This window comes from Rhinopithecus roxellana, chromosome 1 (assembly GCF_007565055.1).
Source record: "Rhinopithecus roxellana isolate Shanxi Qingling chromosome 1, ASM756505v1, whole genome shotgun sequence".
Lineage (NCBI taxonomy): Eukaryota > Metazoa > Chordata > Mammalia > Primates > Cercopithecidae > Rhinopithecus > Rhinopithecus roxellana.
The window spans coordinates 11,320,276-11,337,021 of NC_044549.1; the positions used below are offsets into that span (position 1 = coordinate 11,320,276).

Below are 16,746 nucleotides of genomic sequence, written 5' to 3' on the forward strand. Positions count from 1 at the left end.
AAGGTGCAGTGGTTGCATCAAAAAATATTTCCATGAAAAAGCTGTCATTTCTGAGACATGTTTCTATGAATGTGCACTGCCTGATCAGAGAGTGATTTAGCCTATTACAAATAGTCAGTACAGACACCATATTCGCTGTCGACATTGACAAGGGAAATGGATTAAACATCGATATGACTTCAAATCAGGACTTCTAGGGATTGAAATCACTACTTTGTTTTATTTCTATTAGTATTTTTGCCACATATAGTTGACCCTATAGAAAGTCTAAATAAAGAGAAAAAAATATGATACACACTCGCACACACACACTCACACACATACACACACTCACACACACACAAGTTCTGGGGGTAGGATGATTTCTCCTACTTTATTTTCATGAGTTTAGAGAAAGAAGGAAATGGGGATTATAATTCACAGTAATCTGAATTTTCATGCAGAAGTGGAACTAGATTGTCCAATTACTTATGATGTGTCAGTCTCATAATTCAATTTTAAGAAAGTAAGGGCCGGGCGCGGTGGCTCAAGCCTGTAATCCCAGCACTTTGGGAGGCCGAGACGGGTGGATCACGAGGTCAGGAGATAGAGACCATCCTGGTTAACACAGTGAAACCCCGTCTCTACTAAAAAATACAAAAAACTAGCCGGGCGAGGTGGCGGGCGCCTGTAGTCCCAGCTACTCGGGAGGCTGAGGCAGGAGAATGGCGTAAACCCGGGAGGCGGAGCTTGCAGTGAGCTGAGATCCGGCCACTGCACTCCAGCCCGGGCGACAGAGCGAGACTCCGTCTCAAAAAAAAAAAAAAAAAGAAAGAAAGTAAGACAGTAGTGCAGAGTACAGCTAATTTGTGGTATAAACAGGTTAAAAACCAGGCTTTCAGTTACCCGTAGTAGGATCTCTGTCTTACTTATATTTTAAGTAGACTGCTGCCTTACTTATATTTTATATGTGAATGTGAGCAAACATTAGGCACTCAATGTTAATTGTATAGTAGATTGAGATGGAGGTTGGTGTAGCGGAAAGTACACAAGATGTGAAATTACACTGGACTTTTAATCCTGATTCTTCTTTGTCATGTTATTTAAAATCCCTGCAACTCAGTTTTTCATCTCTAATATGAAAATAAGGAAACCCGCCTTGAAAAGTTGTTCTGAGGATTCAAAGAGGTGACTTTTGTAAAGTTCCTGATTATAGATGCCTAGTAAATTTTAGCCAATACCAATTGATGTGTAAAATTCTAATCTTCCTGGGAAGTCTAGTAGTTAACAGGTACTTACACATTATCCCATTTAATCCACATATCTATCCTATAATATAGGTATTGCCATCTCCTTTTTACTAATGAAGAAAGGAACATTTCCCATGTCAAACAACTGGCAAATGAGGAGTAAGATGACGCTAGAATCTTATAGCCTCTCAGCTTTCTGACACAGAAGCTGCAGGTTAAGATAAGTGTTTTCAGATGATTTATTCTGTTCATGTTTATTAAAGTCTTGCCAAAACATGTACTCTAAGTGTGAGAAATGAGGGTACTTCATTAAAAAAAAATTTCAGGACTAAAATGTAATTTTGATTTTTTTTCTAGCAGACAAAACAAGCACTGAACACTTACAGAGATTAGGGAGTTGACAGTTTTAGATGAAAAATAAGATGTCAGCATCAAGAAGCTATAATTCTTCCAATCCATTATTCACTATTTTAATGAGATTTGAGGATGAACTGAGTAAAGGAATAATCATATTCCTTGAGACCAGAAGAATATGTCAGATGAATTTATTCTGTATTGCCAAGTTGCAAATAATGTTCTACAACTCCAAAGTCTCTCATAACTCTCATTCGTGAAAGCCACATTACTCTCCCTCACTCTTCCAAAGTGCCCTACCCTTTCTGTCCATTTTTACCTCCCCCTACTGTCTCTTTTTATCCCAGTTGACTATGAGATTATAAAATCTTCTCACAGCAAATACATTCAGATGTGACAACAGCAAAAATTTGGGGGTGGTATGGAGTTCTGAGATTTCTGTTTGGCTAAATCTGGGTTTGGATCCTGGCTCTGTCACTCCCAGCTGAGTGCCTATATTAGGATTATCTAGAGGAGAAGAACTAATAGGATATATATACACATATATATAATATATGTATATAATATATAATTATCACATATATTTATATAATATATAATAATATAAAAATATATATGATTTATATATAATTATAATCATATAATTATAAATATATAATATAATACAATACAATATACTATAAATATTATATCATATATTTATATAAAAATATTTATTATATATTTATATATAATAAATATATTTTATATATTTATATGTATTTATATATATATATCCCAGCCCACTGACTCAAATGTTAATCTCTTTTGGCAGCACCTCACAGACACATCCAGGATCAATACTTTGCATCTTTCAATCCATTCAAGTTGACACTCAGTATTAGCCATCACAAGTCCACTGCTTGTCGACTTAAACCCATACACGTCTCCAGAAATCACACATAACTTCAAATAAAGCCAATAATAAGGTCATAATTAGACCTAACATAACTCTCCTTCATACAACCAGAAATGCAACAGTCCCCAACCCAAATGCTATTACATAAACTTAAATGCTGATATGAAGTCAGTAAATCTTACATCACATGATAAAGGAAAAAGGAAAAACAAATGAAGATATTTTCTTAATACAAGTGTATACGTTGACAAACATGTTTCTAACAAAAGGAGAAGGAAATACTCATGACAATTACAGTCCCCGTTTCTGCAACTGGCCACGTGGTCTTAGCTGGTATCGATGACTACCTTCTTCTGCTACCCATTCTGTATTCCTTTGCCTTTAGCAAGCACCTTGGCACGTCATGGTTTTTTCCCCTGGTGGAGTTATCCAACCATCAGCTCTTGACTTCTGTGCACTCACATAGAAGCTGCGAAGGCTTTAAGTCACAGCCCAGCCTCTACGTTGGGCCCTTTCAGCCACTGTTAGAGCAGCTAGGATGCACCAAGACCTTAGGCTGCACACAGCACAGGGACCCTGGGCCCAGCCCATAAAACCACGTTTTCTCCCTAAGCCTCCTGAGATGGGAGGGACTGCTGTGAAGACCTCTGATATGCCCTGGAGACATTTTCCCCATTGGCTTGGGGATTAACATTCAGCTCCTTGTTGTTTATGCAAATTTCTGCAGCCAGCTTGAATTTCTCCTCAGAAAATGGATTTTCCTTTTCTATCATATTGTCAGGCTGCAAATTTTCTGAACTTTTATACTCTGCTTCCCTTATAAAACTGAATGCCTTTAACAGCACACAAGTCACCTCTTGAATGCTTCGCTGCTTAGAAATTTATTCCACCAGGTACTCTAAATCATCTCTCTCAAGTTCAAAGTTCCACAAATCTCTAGGGCGGGGACAAAATTCCTTCAGTCTTTTTACTAAAACATAACAAGAGTCACCTTTGCGCCAATTCCCAACAAGTTCCTCCTCTCCATCTGAGACCATCTCATCTTGGATTTCATTGTCCATATCACTATCAGCCTTTTGGTCAAAGCTAGTCAACAAATCTCTAGGAAGTTCCAAACTTTCCCATATTTTTCTGTCTTCTTCTGATCCCTCCAAACTGTTCCAACCTATGCCTGTTACCCATTTCCAAAGTTGTTTCCACATTATTGGGTATCTTTTCAGCAGTGCCCCCACTCTACTGGTACCAATTTACTGTATTAGGACATTTTCATGCTGCTGATAAAGACATATCCGAGACTGGGCAATTTACAAAAGAAAGAGGTTTAATGAACTTACACTTCCACATGATTGGGGAGGCCTCATAATCATGGTTGAAGGCAAGGAGGAGCAAGTTACATCTTACATGGATGGCAGCAGACAGAGAGCTTGTGCAGGGAAACTCCCCTTTTTAAAACCATCAGATTTTGTGAGACTCATTCACTATCAGAAGAAGAGCAAGGGAAAGACCTGCCTCCATGATTCAATATCTCCCACTGGGTCCCTTCCACAACTCTTGGTAATTATGGGAGCTACAAGATGAGATTTGAGTGGGAACACAGAGCCAAATTATATCAGTGCCTTTTGGAATGGACATTACTGATGATTTCCTCAATTACTGAAAAGTTAGATTAATTAAAGAGAAACAACAATATTTACTTAGTGATAAGTAAATTAAATAGTTAATCCCTGTAACAACTCTGTGAAGCAGTTTCCTTTAATATCTGCATTTTATAGCCGGGCACTGTGGCTCATGCTTGTAGTCCCAGCACTTTGGGAGGCTGAGGCGGGCAGATCATGAGATCAGGAGTTCGAGACCAGTCTGGCCAGTGAAACCCAGTCTCTACTAAAAATATCACAATTAGCTGGGCATTGTGGCAGGCACCTGTAATCCCAGCTACTTGGGAGGCTGAGGCAGGAGAATCCCTTGAATTCAGGAGGCGGAGGTTGCAGTGAGCCGAGATCAAACAACTGCACTCCAGCCTGGGTGACAGAGCTAGACTCCAGTTCAAAAAAACAAAACAAAACAAAGGAAAACTTCATTTTACATACAGTTGACCACCCTGTGATTTAAAGAGGTCAAGAAAATTATCCAAAATATACAGTTTCTAAGTAGCATTGCTGCAACTCAACCCCCATTTTTATATTGCTAACAGCTTCCCAAATAATGCTATCTGCATATTACTATTTGTGAGAGTTACTTGAGATGAATTCACGTAATACTCATGATAGATCAAGGACTTTCATTAAATATTGGTTCCTATTTATTTGTATTTGTATAGTACTTTATTTTTCCCAAATCCATTTAGATTTTCTTATTTCACTTGATCTTCCTTGGACAGATAAACAGAAATATAAGATTAAATGATATCAACAAATCACCAGTGGAAATCGTCCTAGGATGTGGGCCTTCTCTCTTCATATTTGGTATATTTTTTCCTTCAAACCTTCAATCCCTCAAGATGTCATAAGAAGAGACTTTGAATTTTAGCTTTTCTTGTGTCCTCCCTCCATTTGGGGCTTTGAGGAAAGGCATATGAAAATAGGGCATATGCTTATTTTCATAAAAGGATGTTACAGAACCTGATAGCGCACACTTAAAATGATTACTTTGCGATCTTTGGAATCATCATGGTTGAAGGGCCACTCACAACAGGACTTTTCCTCTTCTTGCAATGATAAGCCTTAATGGAATCTGGCCTGCAGAGTGTCTGGGCTGTGTGTGAGCTTGGTGTCAGATCAAGTCCAAGCAAGTTCCCCGAAGCTCAGGCTTTACAACATCTTGTAACTCAGAAACATTCCATCAAGCCACCACCCACCTTTTCCAGTGGGAATTCACTAAAATGATGCTCTTGGAAGCAGTGTGGAAGTAGGGGGAAGGGTGTTAAATTTGTGCTTTTGGAGCGGATTGTAGATGGGTGAGTGGGTGGAGACAAGAGGGGGGGAATTAAAAGCAAAGATGGAAAAAATAACCACACTGCCACCAAAATATTCTGCTCAAGGATGAGGGAGTACACCCTACAGCTGTTAGCACTGTTCAGCATATTTTGCATATTTACATATACCAAGTATTTCCAAACAGCCTTGTGTTTGTTTTAAAATCCCACACGGAGATGTCTGGTAAAGCTGTCACTGTGGAAACTTCATGGTGAAGTTTGCAAGACTATTTTCAAAATTCTTTATATGCATCATAAACTGAGCAGAAGAGCTATTGTCATTAACCACATTATAGAGAAATCTGAAGTAATCTGCCTTCCCATCAGACAACACTCAGAACAAAACATCCATGTTCTAAGACAAAGAAAGCACCTCGTTGATTGAAGCCAATTGCTTTTTTTTATTGTTGGTGTAATTTGTTTAATACAAAATGGCACACAGCATGATATCATATCACCCAATTATCCTTGATTCGTCCTGAAGTTATTGAAGTATGATTTTTCTTTATTTCTGATGACTCTAACCTTTGACTTAAAGATATTTTCCCAGACTTACTGAGTTATCATTGACAAATAAAAGTTGTATATATTTAAGGTATACCATACAATGGTTTGACATGGGTAAACATTGTGTAAACACAATCAAATTAATTAACACAGCCATCACCAGACGTATTTTTTGTAAGAAAAATAACATTGGACAGATTTCTCGTGTAGCCATTTTCTTCTGGAAACATAAAACACCACAAAACCATACAGAGCTCATTTGAAAAAGATTCATGAGTTTTCAAGAGAAAAAGTCGGGGAGTTTAAAGCTGTATTTTCCTTTTAGCAAGATCCACAAGAAAGGATAGAGTGTCATGCTTAAAGGGGAACAGATTTTGTATTTTTTGGCAAGATATTAAATCCTCTGTTGCTATATTTGGCTCTCTGCAAATAGCCTCTTGTACAAGTGCAAAGCAAAGATCAATGCTGGTGTTCTTCATTCAGTCACAGCCAAACTTGGTATAGAAAATAAAACAGTTGTGCTTGAGTGTTGTTTCGAACAAAGTCTTGCAGTTCATTTATTGATCAGCAGCATTCCAGACTGTGGATACCCTCTTTACACATTAAATCTATCAAAACATGTTTGCTTTTCCATAAGTTTTTCCACTGCTTAACTGATAGCAGATGGAGTGATTCAATCTGGACAAAAGTGTTAAAGCTTTACCACGTCAATGTGGTCATATTTAGCTATTTAGTCAAATGTGTGTAAGCAGGTCAAATAAGATGCTTGGAGACTTAGGGCATCACAAGATGGGCCTATGTTCCCAAAAAAGGAAGCAAAACAATTAAATCGTACTTGGTTGTCCCCAGAGAAAACACACTTCAGCTAGGAAGAATCTGCACTAGATGACCTGCTCTCCACCCCCCAGGCTGCTCATCTTACATAAGTAACACATAACCCTTTGGATTCTGAAATACTATAAAAACGACATGAAACATTTGAAATAGTGACAGAAATATTCTTTATATGCAATGATTTGATGAATGAAGACAAGCCCCCACACAAATGCCAACGCAAGCATTATGACTTGCTACTCCCAGTGAAATAGTCCTTCTTGATTACAAGAGTGATAGAAAATGATGGAAGTCCAATACTAATTGTTGTAGGTAGAATAATGGCTCCAAGTCCTAATCCCCAGAACCATTGAATATGTTATTTTACATGGAAAAGGGGACTTTAAAGATGTAATTAAGAACCTTGAGCTGGGCACGGTGGCATTCGCCTGTAATCCCAGCACTTTGGAAGACCAGGGCGGGTAGATCAGGAGGTCAGGAGTTGGAGACCATCCTGGCCAACATGGTGAAACCCCGTCTCTACTAAAATACAAAATATGAGCCGTGTGTGGTAGCAACATCTGTAGTCCCAGCTACTCGGGAGGCTGAGGCAGGGGGATCCTTTGAACCCAGGAGGCGGAGGTCGGAGTGAGCCGAGATCTCGCCACAGAACTCCAGCCTGACAACAGAGCAAGACGCCATCAAAACAAAACAAAACAAAACAAAACAAAACCTTGAGATGCTGAGATTATTCTGGATTATACAGATGCAGCTATTGTAATCACATGAGTCCTTACACATGCACGGGAGAGGAAGAAGAGAAAGTCAATGATGCCATGTGAGAAGGCCTTGACCAGGCTGCTGGATTTGAAGATGGAAGGAAGCTAAGCAAAGGACTCTAGAAGCAGGGAACAGCACGATTCTCTCTAGGAAGCATGCAGAAGAAATGCCGCCTACATTTTGTGGCCCACCAAGACTAAGATCTTCGCCAAATGTCTGACCCACAAGAGCTGTAAGATAATAAATTTGTGTTGTTTTAGGCCATTATCGTTGTAGCAATGTAGTAATATTTTACAGCAGTTCTAAAAAGCTCGTTTTGACACCACATTCTAAATGTGGTCGACAGTTAAAAAGCCTGTGCCAAATTATTTCACCTATAATGCTGGAAAGTCTATTATTTAAATGCTGATTTTCAGACTTTAGTACTTTCACATTAAAGATACGTGTAATAAGAAAATTGAGGGCCCACATAGAGAAAGTCTAGCTTTCTTCAGAATACACGGTCTTGTATTCTCTTTTCAATGTTAATGCATCGTAGAAAAGTTTTTGTTTGTTTTTTCATATTACTGATGGCAGGGTCCCTGTCAACAAATGTAAAAACAATAAAATACACCTTGGTCAACCAATATCCTTAGAAGCATTGTATTATAAAATTCTCAAGACTCTTGCTGTTATGTAATTAATATACCCCATTTCATTTGCTTTTCCAATATAAACATGTGTTTTATAATCTATTCCTTGCTGTAACATATAGACTTCTTGGCCCTAGAAATTAACTTCTTAATTAAAAACATCTAAGATGTTGTAATTTCCAAAATATCTATAAGATGCTTAACTGAATAAGTAGGAAACAAAAAGTGCTTTAAATTCTCAAGAAATGCAGACCAAATACAAATGCTACATTAAAATATAAACATTCAATTCACATTAAATTATTTATTGAACAAATTGAAGATAATGACATCTGTTTTTATTACAAAGTCTTCCATCATCTGGTATCATTGACACGTTATGAGACCTGCATTTGAAGAGTGAACAGAAATAAGAAAATGTTTTCCCAGCCCCACAAAAACAGAAAAAATATATAATTTCATAATTATCTAAAGCCAAAAATTTTATGAGTTATACATTTTTTATTAATTCAGAATGACAGCACAACTAAGGTTAATTTTTATTTCTGGAAACACAAAATTAAGGTAGCATAGCTGCTTGTAGAACTAACAAGTCTGAAATTTCATGGTATTGCAATGCACTAAAATAATGTTTCTATTAGTTTTCAGTTTATCTAATCAAGTGACAGATATAAAATTCACTACACTGTATTTTTGTTCACAAAAGCATTTCACCTTACCTAGATTTATATAATAAAAACAAATTGTATCCATATCTTCCCTTTAAATATATGTACTTTAAGATGATACAAAGAATTCACATGAAAACCTTTCTCTATTTTTCTATTTCCTGAAGAAAATGTACGGAATAGTATTTTTAAATCAGATATAATATCCAATATTGTACATATCTTAAGAAATTAAATCAATTGTGTAAATAATCATTATTAACTTTTGCTCTAGCCACAGCATAGAAAGAAATGTACATCTCTATTAATATAAAGAGATATCAATAGGAAAGTTCACATCTTATGTGTATACCCAAAAACTAATTAAAGTATTTGCATTTTAAAAGCATTATTCTTATACCAAATTTAGTAGTCTAGAAATTGTTTTTTTCTTAAAAAACAAATTGATGATTACTTATCCTTTTCTAAAAGGTGTCTGTTTGCTTATACAATGGAATTGATAAAAGTACACTTAATTATAATAGAATTTATTGGAACGTAAAAAGGAGATTCAGAAAAACTTACTGGATCAAATTAAATTGACTACGACTTCAAGAGAATACTACTTTGATCAATACTTTAAAACGATAACAGTATTTTTAAACATAAAAGCACAATAGACAATAAGAGAAATAGAAAAATTGAGATAATTTAACAATAATGATAATTTCTATAGGTTGGAAAAGTGTACATGGTGCAATTCCCAGAGAGCACTACAAGATTAAAAAGAAAAAAAAAAAAACCTGCTAAAAAATTCTAAATGTCTGCGATCTAAATGTCTACCAATCTCCATGATCAAATTACTAAGGAAAGTAACATTTTGAAGTTATCGAGACTGAGGTTTCCTTATAGGCTCCACTCATGCCCCCACTTGCCAGAACCATTCACTTTTTTATAGGTTCTATGTTTGCTTTCAACATCCAATGGATGTTGAAAGGCTAAAATTTTTGCCTAATTTTTCTAAAATGATTTTAATAATACTTTTAATGCTTTAATAATAGATTTAAAGGGCACTTTGGCCTTTAAATATTTTCAGAGAATAAACTGTAATTTCTCTCTCAAACAAGCCTTTCTTATTCTGAAAGATGTCTTTTATCTTACAGGAAAGAAAAAAAAAATGAGTTTCTAGGAGCCTCTCCATTAAACTGGCAGGCTGATTTCATTTCTGATCCCATACAGTTTCTGCTGTCTTTCCCTTGGCTGCAAAGGTGATCAATCAGGAATTCGAACTGCCATCAATACCCCTTTGTAACTGCAATGGCTCAAGTGAACTCCTTCCATCTTCAATAACTGACACAGTGTCAACATCTGCTTCCAATAAGGTGGTTTCTTTTTTCCTTGAGTAGAGTAAATCTGCTGACTGAGATCATAAATGGTTGTGTTTTTTCCCCCTTTTAATGCGGAAGATTTTTTCCACCATATTTTGCAACTTTCCTTCAAGTCAAGTAAAAATAAAAAAAACGGAGAACTTCAAAAGAAATGTTCTTATCCTAGGTGCCAAGGAATTTCGATATATAACTAAAAATATAAACCATGGTGAATGAATGACACTGTCCTCACAATTTTGGACACAGTAATTTAAATAACATTTTGGAACATGTAAGAAAACTGAGTTGGACCTACACGCCACTGTAAGATTAATTTATGTTTCCTTCAGAAATGATACACTAAAAAGTCAGCTAATTAAGAAATGTACATTTATCTCCTATACCAGGTAGAAGGGACAGTTAGTAGGAGACAAAGATTCTCTTTGTAGTAATTTCTTACAGAAAAACAATCACGTATCTATTTGATTGCTGCAGAAACGAATATGGACGTGAAGAGAAGAGACCTTTGGGAGCTCCATTTAAGGAACTACTTACTCAACTGATAGGCATCTCTAGTAGCTGTTATTTATTGAACTTCTAATATGAGCCAGATGATTGATCGTGTGTGTGTGTTTGTGTGTGTGTGTGTGTCTGTGTGTGCGTGTATGTGATTTACAACTTCCACAGCCTGCCTGTTAGGTATTATCCCATTTTACTCATGAGATAAATAAATAACGCCCCAAACCACACATAAAATTGTGGCTAAACTAGAATTTAAAGAATGGCCTAACAGCCAAACTCTTTTCCATTATTGCATTCTGCTTTCTATTTATCCGTCAGTCAAAACTCTAACATATGTACTTTCCTTTTTCCACCACTTAATGCCACTGCCCCCACCGGCTTGATTCAGCAAACACTATTTAAAGAAGGGACGCTCAGTAAGGGATAGAATACAGGTCTTTGAAATACAGTTTCTGATTGCCACTTTAAATTATAAATACAACATTAAACCAGATAGCAAACTCAAAAGCCAGATAGTGTGACATATTCTGCAAATCTTAGAATAGGAATGGGCAAATACTTTTTGCAAAATGAATAACACGCTTCTCAAAGGCAACTTTTATGTCAGTGCCTAGAATTTGGGTTTTTTTTTTTTTTTTAAGTCTTATAAAGTTAAAGAAGTAAATCCCTCAATTATTTGCAAACCATTCGTTCTCATTTTGCAAATTTTAGAGCAATTTTGGCCATTTTTGCTTAACAAAATAATACAAATACTCTTAAGAAGAAAGAGAAAAGAAAGCAAATAGAGGGAAAAGTTAAGAGAGGGTGCTTAACTTTCTTAAGAAGACACATTGATTTCTCAAAAGTTCAGAGGCTCTTTCAAATTAGCAATGAGAGACAAAATAATCTGTTAGGTTCCTGATTTGTCAACATTATGTTGTTTCTTAGCTCCCGATGGTTTATTGGTGGAAGCACATATTCTATTTAAAATAAATGAGATGATTTTCTAGGCTCTAGTTCACAGATATTTAGAAAGCTTGAATAAATCTGATTTGTAAAATCAGACAAAAGTCACCTTTGTCTAAAGGTGGAGTGGTTTTAATAAAATTGTGGAGGCAGATGGCAGCCCTCATAAAAACAATTCAGCAGCCTCTAAGTCCAACAGCATCATTTTGATGTGAAAAAAGAAGAGCCAGAGAATGAAAGAATTTTAAACTTGGAATGAATTCAGAATATTATGCTAAATTACAACCCATCCTCTTTTAGGACTTCTGGTGGTAACAGCAATATGGTCCTAGAAGACAATTGTAGAGACATGCTCATTCTCTATTTATATTCTTGATCTACTCTCTGGGTGGCAGTGTATCCCAAACACCTAGGGCCTGTTTTCTTTTTCCTTTTTCTTTTTGAGACAAGATCTTGCTCTGTTGTCCAAGTTGGAGTATAGTGGTGCAATCACAGCTCACTGCAAACTGCAAACTCAAACTCCCAGGCTCAAATGGTCCTCCTGACTCAGCCTCCAGAGTAGCTGGGAGAAGAGTTGTGCACCACAATGCCCAGGTAGTTTTTCAGAAATTTTTTGTGGGGATAGGGTCTCCCCATGCTGCCCAGGCCGATCTTGAACTCTTGGGCTCAAGCAATCCTCCTGAGCCTCTGCCTCCCATAATGCTAGGATTATAGGCATGAGCCGCCGTGCCCAGCCTAGGTCCTGTTTTCAAAGAGAGAGCTTACTTACACATCTTTCCTCTGTACAGCAGAAACCAGGTTCCCAACATTTCTCTGGTCCTCAGAGCCAATAAATTTTTTGTCTGACAGTTATCAGGAGAGACACAGAGCAAAGTCTAAATTCAGGGTGAAGACATCTAAGTAATGCCCTTCAATTAAATTTGGTGGAAAATAAGAAATGGAGCAAGGAGTAACTACTTTCCTTCTCCTCTTCACTGGGAAAATCCAACTGAATGATCTGAATGAGTTTGAGTATAACACTACTTTCAAATAAATTACAAAGGAAGTTAATGTAGTCCAAAGGTGGATGCGGATGAGGTAAATAACCCTATGGGTCATCACATGGGAACTGTTGAACACCTGTCTTTGAAAATTCAGAAGGACACAAGGCAAAACCAGATTTATAAATTCACACAATTTTGTGCTCCATGTATTTGGGCAAATTATAAATGAAACAATCATATCAAATCAAATTATGGACCAAAGTATAGAAAATTTAACCAGGCTACTCCCAGGAAATGTAAGTTCATATTATTAGTGAGTGGAAGGTATCTTAAATTTGGACCCCACATTGGTAAAAATGTGCATATTGTGTAAAAGAAAGTGTAGGTAAGAAACAGCAAAGTGTGGAGTGATGACAGTACAAGAGAATATATAGATCTGAAACTCAAATCCGATGGATAGTGTATAAATGAATACGTAAATTACAGCCAAGGAAAATATTTGAAAATTATCTATGATAACTCTGCCTATTTGAACACGCCATGTTCATGTCTAAAAAGCTCACATATAACATATGAGTAATTAAAGATAGAAAGTGGCATTTCACTGAACATACTATTTTATGTGGTGTAGAGAAAAATGGGACAAATTTGAAAAAATCTCTTCATAAAACTAAAAAACTTCCATATTACACTAACTTTTTTACATGACATCTCTGGAAGCAGTTGATGGAAGAAATGAACTTTGCCTTTAAGTCTCAACAGTATCAATAACTGCTACTTTCATAATCTTAATCTTCTCCTCGCAGTGTCTTAATGACAATTTCAACTTTATTTAGATCCTGAGAGTCATATCAAGTTCAATTCTCAAATTTTTAATTTTTAGCCCAATTTAAATTGTGTATGACCTCTGGTTTTATTTTTAAATTGTGGCATAAATTTAAATCCTAATATACACTTTATTTTGCCCTAAATTTCTTTCTAAAAATAATTAAATCAAGTAAAGCCAGATTTAAACAAACAAACAAAAAGACTTGTTAAGTTCTGTGTTTAAACTATTACATATAGAATTTTGTGTTTGTTTGTTTTAGTTTACAGTGATAGGTGGCATTATAAGAAAGAGCTAGGGCTTTGTAATTTCTCTAGTGCCTTCCCAGATATTGTTCCTTCAAATGCTCTTCAGGAAAAACAAACCCCTTAAATACGTATTTAAATACTTAAAATACGACTTTTTAAATTGCCATGAATGAACAATCAGAAACAAGTAAAATAAGTCACTGGCACTCACAGGTAGCATGGTTAAATGCAGTTTTTTCCTTGTAGTTGTATATAACCTCTGGTTCCATTTATCAAATTTGGATGGGCTAGAAAGATTATTAGTCTCCTGTGGGCAAATTCTTCATCTAATCGAAAGTTTATGTCAACTTTCTTATTAGTCAACCTCCAAGTTATTCTTTGGGAGAAATCAAAGCAATGAAATATCATTTCTTTAGTATGGTCATTTAAAAAAAACTTTTCAAGCTATACATATAATTTAAAACTAATTGAGCTAGCATGGAATTAAATCTTTACTGCGATTCAATGTAAAAACAATACTGCATTGGTTTGTCTACGGTATAGCTACTTTTGTAAAAAGGACAAAACACAAAACATTTGAGGTAACTTAGAAAGCACAGACAGAGCATATAATAGACATCTGAGAGATAAGCATTTTAAAAATTTTTGCCAGTGCTTCTCTGAGAGCAAGTTCTTTAAACAGAACTCAACAATTTTTACAATATTAAAAAAAATACATCCCTCAAAAATAGCCCATCAATGCTAAACCAACTTTTTTGTATTTCTACAAAAATAGATGCACATAGAGCTGCAAACTTGTATTCCTGAAAAAATGAGCATTTTAATGTGTGGTTCATCCTTTCCTGAAAAGGTGGTTGGTGAAAAAAAAAAAAATCAAAATGAAACAAAAAATTAGCTATATACTGATAAAAGCAAGATAACAAAAGGAGAGAGTTGCACAGTTGGCAAAGGCTCAGATGAGGAAAAAAACAAATAAAAATGCTTTTCTTCAATGTCTAGGACCCACTTTGCTTTCTCAAGAAAGGCCGAAACCCAGTCAACTGCGTGGCACTTTGTCTTCTCCTTCCGTGCCTTTCTTCATGTCCTATTGCTGAATGGAAAATCCCGACGGTATGTTTTCCCAGTGGGCCCTTGGATTTATGCTGCAACTTAACTCACTAAGATTGTGTATTTCAGTACCATGGTGATTCCTTACTCTTGTCTTGATGCTGTAGACCTGGAACAAATGACAATGAGAAAAAATAAAGAACATTAATACATATAGTACCAAAAATTAGCATAATCTGCAATACATTGGATGTAGAAACCAAAAAGATAATCCAGGCAACTGTGAGGTCTGACCTGAAGACAACATGATCTCTAAGCAAATTCTGTGCTAGAGCTCACAATTTTCAAAAAGCCAACGAACACAGTATGTGACAAAAACACAAGACTAGAAGAGTGCTATTTATACAATACAAATTTGTTGCTATATTTTTTTATTTTCTTGGAGTATGAGTGGATAGCAAAATAGAAAAAAATGAAACATTTTATTTGTAATTTCAAAAGCAGGTGATATTGGGAGAAAAAAGATGTAAATAATCTTTGGAGCATTTATGCAGTGCTTCAATTAATACTTTCAGTAACAATCAAAATTATTCTTTTAGACTAACGTGACAAATAAATTCGGTTGTTATTTTGAAATGTACTCCACAATGGGATTACTATAAACTATGTGAGGAATTAAATGGTTAAAAACTGAGTCTACTATTGTCGGTAAGATAAATATAGTTGGTTTATAACTAACAGTCCAGACCTATGTTCTATTTATTAATTTACTTATTTTATCTTATCTTCTTCCAAAAAATATTTAAAGTAGATTTAAAAAATCATACCAGATAGCAAAAATTAAAATTTAAAAGTTAAAAATAGTGACGAAAGGAAGGTATACATAGATTAATAGGACATAGAGTAATTCGAACTCAAAGCTAAAATCAGTAATAATTTATCAAAGAGAAAACAGGAAATGTGACTTTTATCTGTGTCTAATACAGTTAATTTACTAGTATCTGATATGGGCTATTCACATGGCGTCTTCAGTTTGCACCTACTCGAAGTTACTTTTGTTTTTTTCTTTTCAGTTTCATTGACGTATAATTGAAAATTAAAATTATCTATACTTAAGGTGTGTAACAAGATATTTTGATGAACTTATATATTGTGAAATTATTACCTCAATGAAGTTAGTTAATACATCTGGCACCCGTTTTAGTTCCCTTTGTTGTTGTACCTGAAGTATAGTTGCTTGGAAGAGCGAAAACACAGGGTAATAGGTGCTTTTATGTTGTTTAAAACTAAATTAACAAAACATGAAGCAAAACTCTTTAAACGTGTAGGTAGAAATGCGGCAAGGTTGCTGTTGTGTAGGTGCAAGGATCTCAAGTTGTTTTCTTGGCCTTTGATCTAAAACTGTTCTAATCCAAGATGGATATCAGAAACTGAATAGCTAAATGAGCCAATTTGGTTCAAAGTTTTTCTATTATTAAAGAACATTTCTTATCCCTCAACTAGTAAAATAATTTTGTAAAATATGGATGCCGTTACGAAATCGGACACAATTAGTGTTTGGAGACATTAAGACAATCTACAAAACAGACTACACAAAGGGCAAAAGAACAAATAGAAGGAGATAAAGAAGCACCTCACAAAATTACAAGTCACAATCTGTGTACTATGTAGCATTTGTATACCGGCAACAAGCAACGCTTCCTGAATGCCAACAGATTGGCTCCACTTTTCTTTTTTTCCACAAGCATAACTGGTATTACGCTTGATAAAGAGGCCATAGTTTTCCCTTCCCATTTCGAAAGAAGAGGAGGAGAAGTATAAAAGAGGACAATGAGGGAGAGAAAAAAAAAAATAAAAGGATCTGGGGTATGTCAATCCACTCTAAGTTTGCTTTATTCATTTTCACATGGTTTTCTGGTTAGAATAATTTGCAACCTGACATAGTCTCTGTTGGGTAACTCTTGTAATCTAAACCAC

General features: G+C 35.6%; 1 protein-coding gene and 1 pseudogene across 2 annotated transcripts in view; both read right to left on the reverse strand.

Annotated features, from left to right (window-relative positions):
• Positions 1-5,895: 5,895 nt before the first annotated feature.
• On the reverse strand, positions 5,896-13,942 carry LOC104677666 (annotated as a pseudogene).
• Positions 8,469-16,746, reverse strand: part of VGLL3 (vestigial like family member 3) — a 50,762-nt gene continuing 42,484 nt past the window's right edge. For both annotated transcript variants that reach the window (XM_030939712.1, XM_030939715.1), the window contains exon 4: positions 8,469-14,938. In XM_030939712.1, the coding sequence (XP_030795572.1) occupies positions 14,895-14,938 (44 nt within the window). In that variant the 3' untranslated portion in view covers positions 8,469-14,894. The remainder of the gene's footprint in view (positions 14,939-16,746) is intronic.